The sequence below is a fragment of the Anomaloglossus baeobatrachus genome, chromosome 3 (genome assembly GCF_048569485.1).
Source record: "Anomaloglossus baeobatrachus isolate aAnoBae1 chromosome 3, aAnoBae1.hap1, whole genome shotgun sequence".
Classification (NCBI taxonomy): Eukaryota; Metazoa; Chordata; class Amphibia; order Anura; family Aromobatidae; genus Anomaloglossus; species Anomaloglossus baeobatrachus.
In genome coordinates this window covers 188,564,097-188,576,433 of record NC_134355.1, presented here as the reverse complement: position 1 = coordinate 188,576,433, position 12,337 = coordinate 188,564,097, and the positions used below count along the sequence as shown (strand labels likewise).

Here is a 12,337-nt window from a genome sequence, read left to right as displayed (position 1 = left end):
ATCTAAGTTTAATGCACAATGTGGATAACAATGCTTATGGATTGGGGTTAGACCCCCAGTGATTGGGAAGTTGCCCCCTATTTTATGGATAGAGGATAATTTCCAATCAGGATACAACCTCTCTCATCTGTATGAATGGTTCTGTGTGTAAATCTAATATTCAGCTTTGTCCTGATCCTGTGCTATACTCTCTAGTGTAGGCCAGAGCTGGAATCCGAATTCTGCATGCTTTCACTGTGTTGCTTGCTTTACCTTGACATGCAAAGAATGTAAACTGTGAGATCTCCACCATACGGTGATGGTTAGTACGTGCTGGCGAGCGTGTCATCTACTAATCCGAGCACCCAGCACAATCGTGAGTGCAGATCTGCCCCCTTTTATTTGTACATCTTCAGTGCATATTTTGTTCTATAAATCTTCAATAAGTAGAACCCCCCCATTACTTCATGCTGAGAAATCTGCACACTTCAGGGCATCCTGCAATTTGTTTCTAATCTAATATCTTTTCTGCTGTGGACTCCTTTATGAAATGTGTAAAATCCTGGTATAAATTGCTGATTATCTTGCAGATTGTTTCCTTTGCCAATCCTCAATGTGGAAACATTGAATTATGCATCATGGAATAATACGGGAGAAATGAAGACTATTTACAGGATTCTTTAGCTGTTTATGTAGAGTTCTATCTATAAACTGAGAACGGGTTCACCATGTCTGATGAAGATAAAGATTTTTTCACCTGCAGATTTATTTTGTGTGTATTCAGCCAAATTTACATGAAACAAAGGCCGCGCTTGGAGCTCAGTATCCGTCCCCTCTGGTGGGTGTCCTGACCAGACATAACTGGCCCATACATGTATATTAGGGAGGTATTTCGGGTCAGGAGACCCCCTTATTGGGCCAGGTATTGTGATTCTAGCAATGGCCATGATTCATCCCTGTTTTTGGCCTTCCATATATCAGTATTGCCACTCATATGAATTATATACTGTGTAATATGAGTTACTATTGTATGGAGATGGTAATAGCTGTGATATTCCTTTCAGATCTACGGTTAAAGTTCCTTACAGCTTTGACGTTTTTAGTGCTTGTTATCAGGTATGTCAATAATGGGATATTAAACCATAATGACAATGTGTCCTGGAAGTAATGCAATATTTTCCTGGTGGACCCCCTAACATAGATCATCTTTTTAGGCTTTTGAAGGCGTTATCATTCCCCCCGGGAGCCTTCTTGCTCACATGTCCGCCGAGATTTGTTTCCTGTAGAGATTTTCACAAAAAACCTCATTACTTTGATCATTCACTTTATTGCCATTGAACTTGTGGACACTGTTTCTGCCCTATTTTCTAATCTCACCACATTTTTAAAGGGGCTGTCCACTACTTGGCAATCCCAACTCAATCAATTCAGTGCCCCATATAGAATAAAAACACAAGTGAGCGTCCATTGTTTTTATTTTCTCTGGGGGTACCGAATTGATTAAGGCGGTGTTGTCCAGTAGTGGACAGCCTCTCTATGTCGTCTTTTTGTATTACACATTACTCTCTATAGTGCTCTAAGATCATTGTGAGATGATATAGGGGACCTGTCAGGCCCCATGTGCCCTCCAACCAGCAGCATTCACAGGTGTATGACACAATTCACTGCCCATGATCTGAAGCCAGGAAGCTGTTCTTCCGGGCATGCACAGTGCGCCTCTCTGAAGCCAGGACGTGTACACCCAGCTTCTAAGGTGCACCGACACTGCAAAATCTTCAGGAGCTGGCGGTGACGCCAGCTCATGGACATCATGTCATCACACCCACAGGAGTGTGTTAACATGGAAAGAGGGCCGACTAGTCTGGGGAAACAACGCCGCAGCAACTAGTCAACGTCATAATTAGTATAGGGAAAGCGAGGATTATAAGTTGTTTTTTTAGACATTCATATCAGTGAATAGGGTTATTCTGGACTGGTTAGGCTGGGAATTTTGGCATACAGGTATGAATGCTGCTGGTTGGGAGGGCATAGGGGAGCGGACAAGCATACTTTAGCCAGATTCTAGCAAACTGGCTCAATTCTTGACAGGGTTAATCTGAAAAACGGAGAACAGCAAAAGTTGTGCCTTTATGCAGGTCACTAACGACTTTTCTTGTCTTTCAGCATTGTCATCCTATATTTAAGATTTGGGTCCCAAGTATTACAAGATAATTTTGTTGCTGAGCTGACTACGCATTACCAGAATTATATCCTTCATTGTGGATTATCTCCCGTGTCCTGCATGTTGTAAATGTGTGCCCTGATTGACATGTCGCCCCACATACCACTACTGCTGCATATAATGCTGGCCTGTATTGTGTGAATGGATGTGGCTGTCCATAGCGGCCAACGAGCTAATGAAGCTTCATGCATCAATGTTTATCTTTCTTCCATCTTTCCTTAATCAATAACACCAGCCGAGTTTTTATCATTTTACGGCCTTTTGAACTTCTATCTTTACACATTAGCGTTTGTGTATTCTCCATCGAAAAATGCTCTTTATGGTAAGTATTGGCCAGTACAGAATGGCAGACATAGCTGAAAGTGTTGATCTGAGGTGTTTAATATCAGCATATTCAGAGGGATAACTTGTCCTTTAGTAATTTCCTTATGATTGTCACATAAAGTGGGTCTTTTACCCCCATGGCCAGCAGTTTATGTGAATGGCCAGCATGTTGGTGCATATGTCAAGCAGGTGCCATTTGGGAACGCCTGGTAATAATGACCGATTGCCCACTGCCATCAGCTAATGGCTGGGCCTGCTTTAATCTGAAGAGGGATAATCGTGTACAAACCCTTCAACCTTCCCCTAGTTTGCAGGTGCTCTGACATTAGAGCAAAGCTGAACCTTTACCGGACATATAAAAGTAGCCGGTCATTTACTATATTGCGTGGAATGTCTTGAACGTATTAATTCTCCAGCCCATCAGCTACTTGTGCTCCTATAGGATGGGAAACCTGATGGGCACACCACCATTTATTTCTTTTTTTTTTTGCAGAGTCTCAGTTGAAGGATAATCCTGCCTTCTCGATGCTTAATGATTCAGATGATGATGTCATATATGGGTACGTTTACAGCCTAATTCTCTTCTTTCTTCTTGTTATATGTGGGACATTACAGGTACTTATTATTATTTGGTATGTTCGTTTGTTCATTCATTCATTTTTAACAATTTACTGGATTGTCTAAATCATTGTTCCTCAACCACTTTTACCTTGAGAGCCACATTAAGCTCTGAAAAATGGTTGTGATCCGTATGCAGCACACTCCCTCCCAATTAGGGACACCCAGAGCCCCCATTACCAGTATAATGAAAGCAAAAGCTTCCTCACAGAAAACACTCCAAGAACTTATGCCTCCATTCCTTATACAGTGAAGGAAATAATTATTTGATCCTTTCCTGATTTTGTAAGTTTGCCCACTGATAAAGACTTAAAGTCTATAATTGTAAGGGTAGGTTAATTTTAACAATAAGAGATAGAATATCCAAAATAAAATCCAGAAAATCACATTGTATAAATTTTATTTGCATTTTGCAGAGAGAAATAATTATTTGATCCCTCTGGCAAACAAGACTTAATACTTGGTGGCAAAACCCTTGTTGTCAGACTTGTTTTGTAGTTGTTGATGAGGTTTACGGACATGTCAGGAGGAATTTTGGTCCACTCCTCTTTGCAGATCATCTCTAAATCATTAAGATTTTGAGGATGTCGCTTGGCAACTCTGAGCTTCAGCTCCCTCCATAAGCTTTCTTTGAGACTAAGGTCTGGAGACTGGTTAGGCCATTCCATGACCTTAATGTGCTTCTTTTTGAGCCACTCCTTTGTTGCCTTGGCTGTATGTTTTGGGTCATTGTTGTGCTGGAAGACCCAGCCACGACCCATTTTTAATGTCCTGACGGAGGGAATGAGGTTGTCACTCAGGATTATGGTACATGGCTCCATCCATTGTCCTATTGAAGTGGTGATGTAGTCCTGTGTCCTTGGCAGAGAAACACCCCCAAAACATAATGTTTCCACCTCCATGCTTGACAGTGGGAACGGTGCTCTTTGTGTCATAGGCAGCATTTCTCTTCCTCCAAACACGGCGAGTTGAGTTAAGGCCAAAGAGCTTAATTTTTGACTCCTCTGACCACACCACCTTCTCCCAATCACTCTCACAGTCATCCAGGTGTTCATTTTCAAACTTCAGATGGGCCTGCACATGTGCCTTCTTGAGCAGTGGGACTTTGCGTGCATATCAGGATTTTAAGCCATTACGGCGTAATGTGTTACCAATGGTTTTCTTGGTGACAGTGGTCCCAGCTGTCTTGAGATCATTAACAAGTTCGCCCCGTGTAGCCTTAGGATGATCTCTCACCTTCCTCATGATTTTGGATACCCCACAACGTGAGATTTTGCATGGTGCACCTGATCAATGTCAATTGACACTCGTTTTGTATTTCTTCTATTTACTTACTATTGCAACATCAGTTGTATCCTCACCCAGCGTCTTGCTTATGGTTTTGTTGCCCATTCCAGCCTTATGCAGGTCTATGATCTTGTCCCTGACATCCTTAGAAAGCTCTTTGGTCTTGCCCATGTTGTAGAGGATAAAGCCTGACTGATTGAGTCTGTGGACAGGAGTCAATTTAAGACAGCTGTCTTTAATGCAGTAAAGGAGTTGATTAGGAGGGTCTAAGTGATCTGTAGGAGCCAGAACTCTTAATGGTTGGTAGGGGATCAAATACTTATTTCTCTCTGCAAAATGCAAATAAATGTATATAATTTATACAATGTGATGTTCTGGATTTCATTTTGAATATGCTATTTCGCACTGTTAAAATATAAACTTATAGCCTGTTCATGTCTTTGTCGGTGGGCAAACTTACAAAATCCGCAAGGGATCAAATAATTATATCTTTCACTGTAGGTAGTATTCCTAAATCCAAGAATTCACACTTTACCCAGTAATTTATTATTGGAAAGGTGGATACAATACTGGACCAAGCACACTCAACATACTATTGTATACAGTTGTTGTGATTCTAGGTATGTGTGATATGTAGTAGAACAGCAAGGGCAGTTCTTGTTCTATTAGAGCTGGGATTGGCTCTTTGATTACTAAAGGGAATCTGTCAGCAGGTTTTTGCTATGTAAGCTGAACACAGTATTCTGCAAGGGTTAACAGAGAATTCACGGTTGCCTTTCTTGTCAAGGTCTGAACTGTTATTTGCTATGTTTATTTAAGCAGCAGGACTTCTCATTGCTCAGACTATAATGTCACACGCAGGGCAGTCCGACACTCCCTCTCCTCTGATTGACATCTCACTGTCAATGTACAATCTTTGAAAGCCTAGTGTGGGCGGGACAGTTCTCTCAGCTCTGCTGCTTGCTGGATCTAAAAATTTTGATTATGTCAGAACCCATTAATCTAAGTGATACATTGTTGGATTCAGGATTTCTTTGCTTAGATCGTACAGCTCTCAGAGGAGGTAGCAAAAACCTACTGACAGATTCCCTTTAACTCAGTGGTCGTCCTGTTATGGACATCTGCTGAGGTTTAAACCTATGCTCAATCACAACATTAAATCCTATCGGTGTACGTAGCCTTATGTGCTTTGCAAATGTTTAGAAGATGATTTTCTGACACTACAGAAAGTAGCTAGCATTCCATAAATATCCAAACGAGATGGACCTCAGGCAATAGTCTATATAACCTTACATATCTGGTATAGTTGCGAATCAATTCGCAGTACCGGTACATCAGTCACATTGATAAGCTGTGGTTGCAGGACAGGAGCCTTGAGTACTGCTTCTTAGCTGACGGCTTCCGCCACTCTTCTTTGGATTAGCCAGCCTGATGCGAGGTCACATGTGATACCACAACTTTGAGGTTGCACCTTAAGACAAGTCAGGGGGTGCCTTTTAGGTAAGAGGAGGTTTTCAGAGCATCTAATCATATCTGGCTTCCTGTCCAAATTGATTTGCACCAACTATGTTTTTTGATATAACCAGTGGTTTTAAAAAAAAAATAACCAAAACAAAAAAAAACCACATTGTTGGCATATATCTGTAGGTAACTATCATTCTGACTAAAGACTATACCATCTTGTTTTTCTCCATTGTTGCCTGCAGGAGTGACTATGAAGAGATGCCTCTACAAAATGGACAAGCCATTAGAGCCAAATACAAAGAGCAGTCGGATAGTGACTGAGAACCCGTTGGATGATGAGTGCCTTCAACAACTCGAGCAAACATTCCTTGCAAGGGACGATTCCGCTTTCACCTCTGTTACCATGGAATGCTGCTGTTTTCACAGAGGATTTTTTTTTTTTAATTGTTAAAAAAATGAAACTGTAGGATGGGATACAGGAAATATCTGCGATGGACCGCCCTGTCCTTACCTGGAGCCACACACCTACATCTAACAATTACTACTTGTAAAAAAAAAGTACATCACTGGCCTTGATTTGTTATTTTTACTCCCCAAGTTTTGTTTTTTTTTTTAATTTTCATTAACATTCTTAAAGGGAATTTCCCAATGAAAACCCTCCTGATCCACTGTAATAGCTCTATAGGTGAAAAGATGATGGTAGTAAATATGTATTTGTTTTTTCGCTCTTCGTGTTCCCTTTCTGTAGGCCTGCGCCACACGTCGGTGTGATATCCATATATGTTGGATACCATACGTACCCATTATAACCCATGGTGATCTTCACATGTCTATGTGACCCACACCCTGATTCGTAAGGTGGATGATATAAAGAGGAGGACTCTGCGTCAGGGCGCAGGCTTACTGCACGGGGTGACATGACACATACAGAATCCACATCTTTTTACCTACGCATCCATCATTCCCTTTGGTGGCAGTTGGGGGGTCTCCATGGTGATAGATTTCCATTTATAAATGTGGTTGTATGTTATGGTTCATTTATCACTTCTGATATTTTCTGATTGGTGGCTCATCTGTATGGCGTTTGTTTTGTCAAGAACATATGAAGGAAATACGTCCTGTAGACATTGATGGGTAATGCACTACTCTGATAGGAAATCCTCCTACGACTCCACCTTCTATGAACAATCGAAGTGAATGAGATTGGCTACAGTCTGTCATAGCTGGCTGGAGTCTGCTTGCATCAAGTTCTGTAGGATATTGTATTGGTCCTGTAATAGAAGTAATTCTAATAATACAATATCTGAGAATTGGTAATTAAAGGGAATCTGTCACCAGGTTTTTTCCACCTAATCTGAGAGCAGCCAGTATAACGTAGGGGCAGAGATCCTGATTCCAGCGATGTCACTTACTGAGCTGCTTGTTAAAGGTTTGATAAAGTCACTTTTAGGCACGCTGCGGATTTGCCACGGATTTCCTACAGAAAATGTGTGTAACATTTCTGCTGTCATTCCCCAGCAAAACCTATGGGTACAAAAAAATGCTGTGTGCACACTGCGTTTTTTTATACCTGCGTATTTACCCGTGGATTTTCCGCTGTGGAATTAATGTGCATGTCACTTCTTTTCTGCAGGTACTTGTGGTTTTTGCTGTAGATAATGGTAAAAATCCGCAGGGACTAACCTGCGGAAAAACCGCGGCAAATCTGCACATGACCACAGCAAAACCGCATGCGGATTTTGATGCGGTTTTTTACCGTAGGTGCGGGATTCTTTAAGAGGGTCCGGATTTTCCTTGAGAAAGTCACTTTTTAGTGCGCACATGGCCTTAGAGCTTGTGCACACAACCAATTTTCTCATACGTGTGCTGTCTGTAGTTTTAACAGATAGCACTTGTACCTATGATACTCTACATGGCTGTGTACATGTCTGTTTTTTTTTTTTTCCTTGGACTGAGTGGTCCACGGAAAAAATTGGAGATGCACCCGATTTTGATACAAGGGGACAGATCAAGATCAGCAATGCAGGTCTATGGGCTTGGAGAAAAAAATCAGACCGCATTAGAATATCATCCAAGTGCAGTCCAATCTTCACAGACTGACAGAATGGAGAGGGTGGAGAATTATTTTTTTTCAAAGCCTGATCAGACTAATGAGACCAGTTTTCTCAGATGTGGAGAAAATTGATGTTTTAATCTGCAGATTATCCCTAGAGGACTAGTTAACTACTCCCATGTAGTCCATCATGTTCCTGTGCTCTGTTTAACCCTGCCCCCACCACTTATTGGCAGCTTTCTGCCTATGCACAGAATACAGAGAAAGCTGTCAATCAGTGGTGTGGGCAGGATAATACAGAACTCCTCATTCAGTGAACTGGAAGATTTGCAGCAATAAAACAGTGGTTTTAACAAAAGCAGCCCAACAAGAGCTATGTCCCTAGAATCAGGATCTCCACCTCTACATCATTCTGCTCTCAGGTTGGTAAAACCTGGCGACAGATTCCCTTTAACCAATGCGTTGGGGTGAAGCAATAATACATGTAATTGCAGTAACCACTATAACTATCAGGAATGTTCCAGCGTTGGACCCCTACGTGCCAGGCTTTGACTTGTACAGATATCGGCAATGTTCAAGTTCCTGAACTGTCCCCGAAGAGAGATCTAAATTCAGTTGCGGTTTTAGATTTCGTTCTACAGAGATGCAAACAAATTCTGTTCTCTTATGTTTACATTATCGTGGATGGTTATTTTTACTTGTAAATAAAATGTCATTACATATCATTGTATATTTCATATTGGGCTAATGACAAAGGCTAAAGCCATACACATTGTCATTGCCTGATCACACAAATGTTGCTTTAGAATTCTGTTTTTGGGAATACTCTATGTACTTTGGTGGCAAGACACCCCTGCGATCTTCTGAAGGGTACAAATAACAAAAAGGTTTTGTAATTATATAAAGGTGTCCTGTTCTTTTTAATTATGAAAATTGATTATTCTTAACACTAGTTCCAGTTGTTTAGCACCGCATATTGTGGCTTGGTTTTCCTTGGGTTGTTCTTACAATTTTCTGTTCACAAATGAAAACTACCGTAGACCAATACTTTGGTACTGTGTTTTTAATCTATTTTTTTCACTATTTGTGATTTTACACCCTTCACAGTCCATGATGTCTCTTTGCTTCATGTAGCGTGTCAGGGACATTGGAGCAGGCTCAAAATAGAGCCAACTCCACACAGGGTAGATGCTGGCTATATTATTTAGCTGGCAGCTGCTGTTATCCCTTTAAATGCTGCTGACAGTCACCGACGGTGGTATTTAAGCTCTGCAATTTGGCATGGACATTAGTCCGGGAATCCATTGCCCCTGTGCCTCTCGTGGGAGCTAATCTGTTACCTCCACCCTGTGGCTGGGTGTCATTGGAGACTCATTTTCTTTGTCGCTCCATTGGGAGACCCAGACAATTGGGTGTATAGCTTCTGCCTCCGGAGGCCACACAAAGTATTACACTTAAAAGTGTAACCCCTCCCCTCTGCCTATACACCCTCCCGTGCATCACGGGCTCCTCAGTTTTTATGCTTTGTGTTGAAGGAGGCACACATGCACGCAAGCTCCACATTTTAGTCAGCAGCAGCTGCTGACTTTATCGGATGGAAGAAAAGAGGGCCCCTAACAGGGCCCCCGGCATGCTCCCTTCTCACCCCACTCTGGTCGGCGGTGCTGTAAAGGTTGAGGTACCCATTGCGGGTACAAAGGCTGGAGCCACATGCTGTTATCCTTCCCCATCCCTTAGGGGCTCTGGGTGAAGTGGGATCCTAACCGGTCACCAGGCACTGGGACCGTGCTCCCTCCGCAGCCCCTGGGGGAATCTGACGGACAGGAGACCGGGTATCGTCAGGGACAGGCCCTGCTCCTCTGAGGTACTCTGTGTCCCCTTGGGGACGGCGCATAGAGCGCCTGTGTAACGGACGCTGCAGCACCTGCCGGGTGTTTTGTGTCGCCGGGACTACCGCGCCGACCGCGCTAATAAATTTAGTCCCCGGCTTTTGCGGCCTAGTACCGCAAACTCCCGCCCTCGGGCCTGCCAGTCAGGGGTAAGGGCGGGACGCTAGACTGGATGTCAGCGGTGAGGGCTGGAGCATACTGAGGTATCCTCCTCCCCCCTCACTGAGCACTGCGGGGCACCAGATTCCCGCACTTTCTGAGGCACGCCCACGGCTCCCTCCTCCTCTCAGAACGCTGGCAGCCATTGCTATCAGCACTTCTGCCGCTGGAGAACTTCAGAGAGGAGACATCAGCCGAGCTCCACAGCTCTGGGAGGCCCAGGCAGGGAATCTGGTGGTCACACAACCGCTGAGGGCGGTCGGTAAGCCGCACCTGTTACTAGGTGCTGGCCCCCCTGGGTGCCGAAGTGTATATTTATATGCTTATATTGTATACATTTACTCTGTTCGGCCGCACTATTTGCTTTTGGCTATATACCCTCACTGATTGCTCTAAGAGGAGACAACAGCATGTCGTCCGCAAAAAGCAAGGGTGCCAAGGCACAGGCTTATTTTGCAACCTGTACCTCTTGTGCGGCTATGCTACCTGCAGGTTCCACCTACCCTCATTGTGTGCAATGCTCGGCCCCTGTGACACTCACTCAGCCGGAGCCTCAGCCACTGGTGGGACCCTCGGCCCAGGTAGAACCACCGGCTGCCACTGTCCAGGTGGCAGGGACAGAGTTTGCAGTGTTGGCTGACAAACTTTCTGAGTCACTTTCTCAATCCATGGCTCAGTCTATGGATAGATGGTCTGCTAAGATACTAGAAGCTTTGCAGTCCAGACCGGTAACACAGGCCCCGGGCACTGTTGAATCATTGCCCCCAGACCCCCCTCGGTCGGCGCAGCAAAGTGCTCCTGGGGGGACTCCTAGGTCCCAAGGTGAGGACTCCGACACGGACCGCAGTCCCAGACCGGCTAAGCGGGCTCGCTGGGAGCTTCCCTCGACTTCATCACACTGCTCAGGGTCTCAGCATGAGGACTCTCTGGAGGATGAAGCGGAGGTGGCAGATCAGGGCTCTGATCCTGACGCCGCTCTCAACCTTGATACACCTGAAGGGGACGCCATAGTAAACGACCTTATCGCGTCCATCAATCAGGTGTTAGAACTTTCTCCTCCAACTCCTCCGATTGAGGAGTCAGCTTCTCAGCAGGAGAAATTCCAATTTAGGTTTCCCAAACGTACACGGAGTGCGTTTCTTGATCACTCCAACTTCAGAGATACAGTCCAGAAACACCGAGCTTTTCCGGACAAGCGCTTTACTAAGCGCCTTAATGACACACGTTACCCCTTCCCCCCTGACGTAGTTAAGGGTTGGGCTCAGTGTCCCAAGGTGGATTCTCCAGTCTCTAGACTGGCGGCTAGATCCATAGTTGCAGTGGCAGATGGTTCATCGCTCAAGGATGCCACTGACAGGCAGATAGAGCTCCTGATGAAATCCATCTATGAAGCTATAGGCGCGTCTTTTGCTCCGGCATTCGCAGCCGTATGGGCACTCCAAGCTATATCAGCTTGTCAGACTGAGATTAATGCAGTCACACGTGCCTCTACTCCGCAGGTTGTGTCTTTAACCTCTCAGGCGTCGGCTTTTGCGTCCTACGCCATGAATGCCGTCCTGGACTCTGCGAGCCGTACAGCGGTAGCATCCGCCAATTCAGTGGCAGTCCGCAGGGCCATGTGGCTACGCGAATGGAAGGCAGACTCTGCTTCCAAGAAGTTCTTAACCGGTTTGCCATTTTCTGGCGACCGTCTGTTTGGCGAGCAGTTGGATGAAATTATTAAACAATCCAAGGGAAAGGACTCGTCCTTACCCCAGTCCAAACCAAACAGACCTCAACAACGGAAGATACAATCGAGGTTTCGGTCCTTTCGGCCCTCAGCCAGGTCTCAATTCTCCTCGTCCAACAGGCCACAGAAGGGCCAGAGGAACTCTGATTCATGGCGGTCTAAGTCACGTCCTAAAAAGACCGCCGGAGGAACCGCTCCCAAAGCGGCCTCCTCATGACTTTCGGCTTCCCCATGACTTTCGGCCTCCCCAAACCGCATCCTCGGTCGGTGGCAGGCTCTCCCGCTTTTGCGACGCCTGGTTGCCACATGTCCAAGACCGATGGGTGAGAGACATTCTGTCTCACGGTTACAGGATAGAGCTCAGCTCTCGTCCTCTGACTCGTTTCTTCAGAACATCTCCGCCCCCCGAGCGAGCCGATGCTCTTTTTCAGGCGGTGAGCACTCTGAAGGCAGAAGGAGTGGTGATCCCTGTTCCCCTTCAGGAATGGGGTCACGGTTTTTACTCCAACTTGTTTGTGGTGCCAAAAAAGGACGGATCTTTCCGTCCCGTTCTGGACCTCAAACTGCTCAACAGACACGTGAAAACCAGGCGGTTCCGGATGGAATCTCTCCGC

At 44.9% G+C, this 12,337-nt stretch overlaps 1 protein-coding gene across 2 annotated transcripts in view; it reads left to right on the top strand.

The window, feature by feature from the left end:
- Positions 1–8,893, top strand: part of TMEM181 (transmembrane protein 181) — a 139,791-nt gene extending 130,898 nt beyond the window's left edge. For both annotated transcript variants that reach the window (XM_075339644.1, XM_075339646.1), the window contains exons 13-17: positions 1,044–1,095; positions 2,143–2,225; positions 2,433–2,522; positions 3,018–3,084; positions 6,136–8,893. In XM_075339644.1, coding sequence (XP_075195759.1) covers positions 1,044–1,095; positions 2,143–2,225; positions 2,433–2,522; positions 3,018–3,084; positions 6,136–6,214 — 371 coding nt within the window. In that variant the 3' untranslated portion in view covers positions 6,215–8,893. The remainder of the gene's footprint in view (positions 1–1,043; positions 1,096–2,142; positions 2,226–2,432; positions 2,523–3,017; positions 3,085–6,135) is intronic.
- The last annotated feature ends 3,444 nt before the right edge of the window (positions 8,894–12,337 follow it).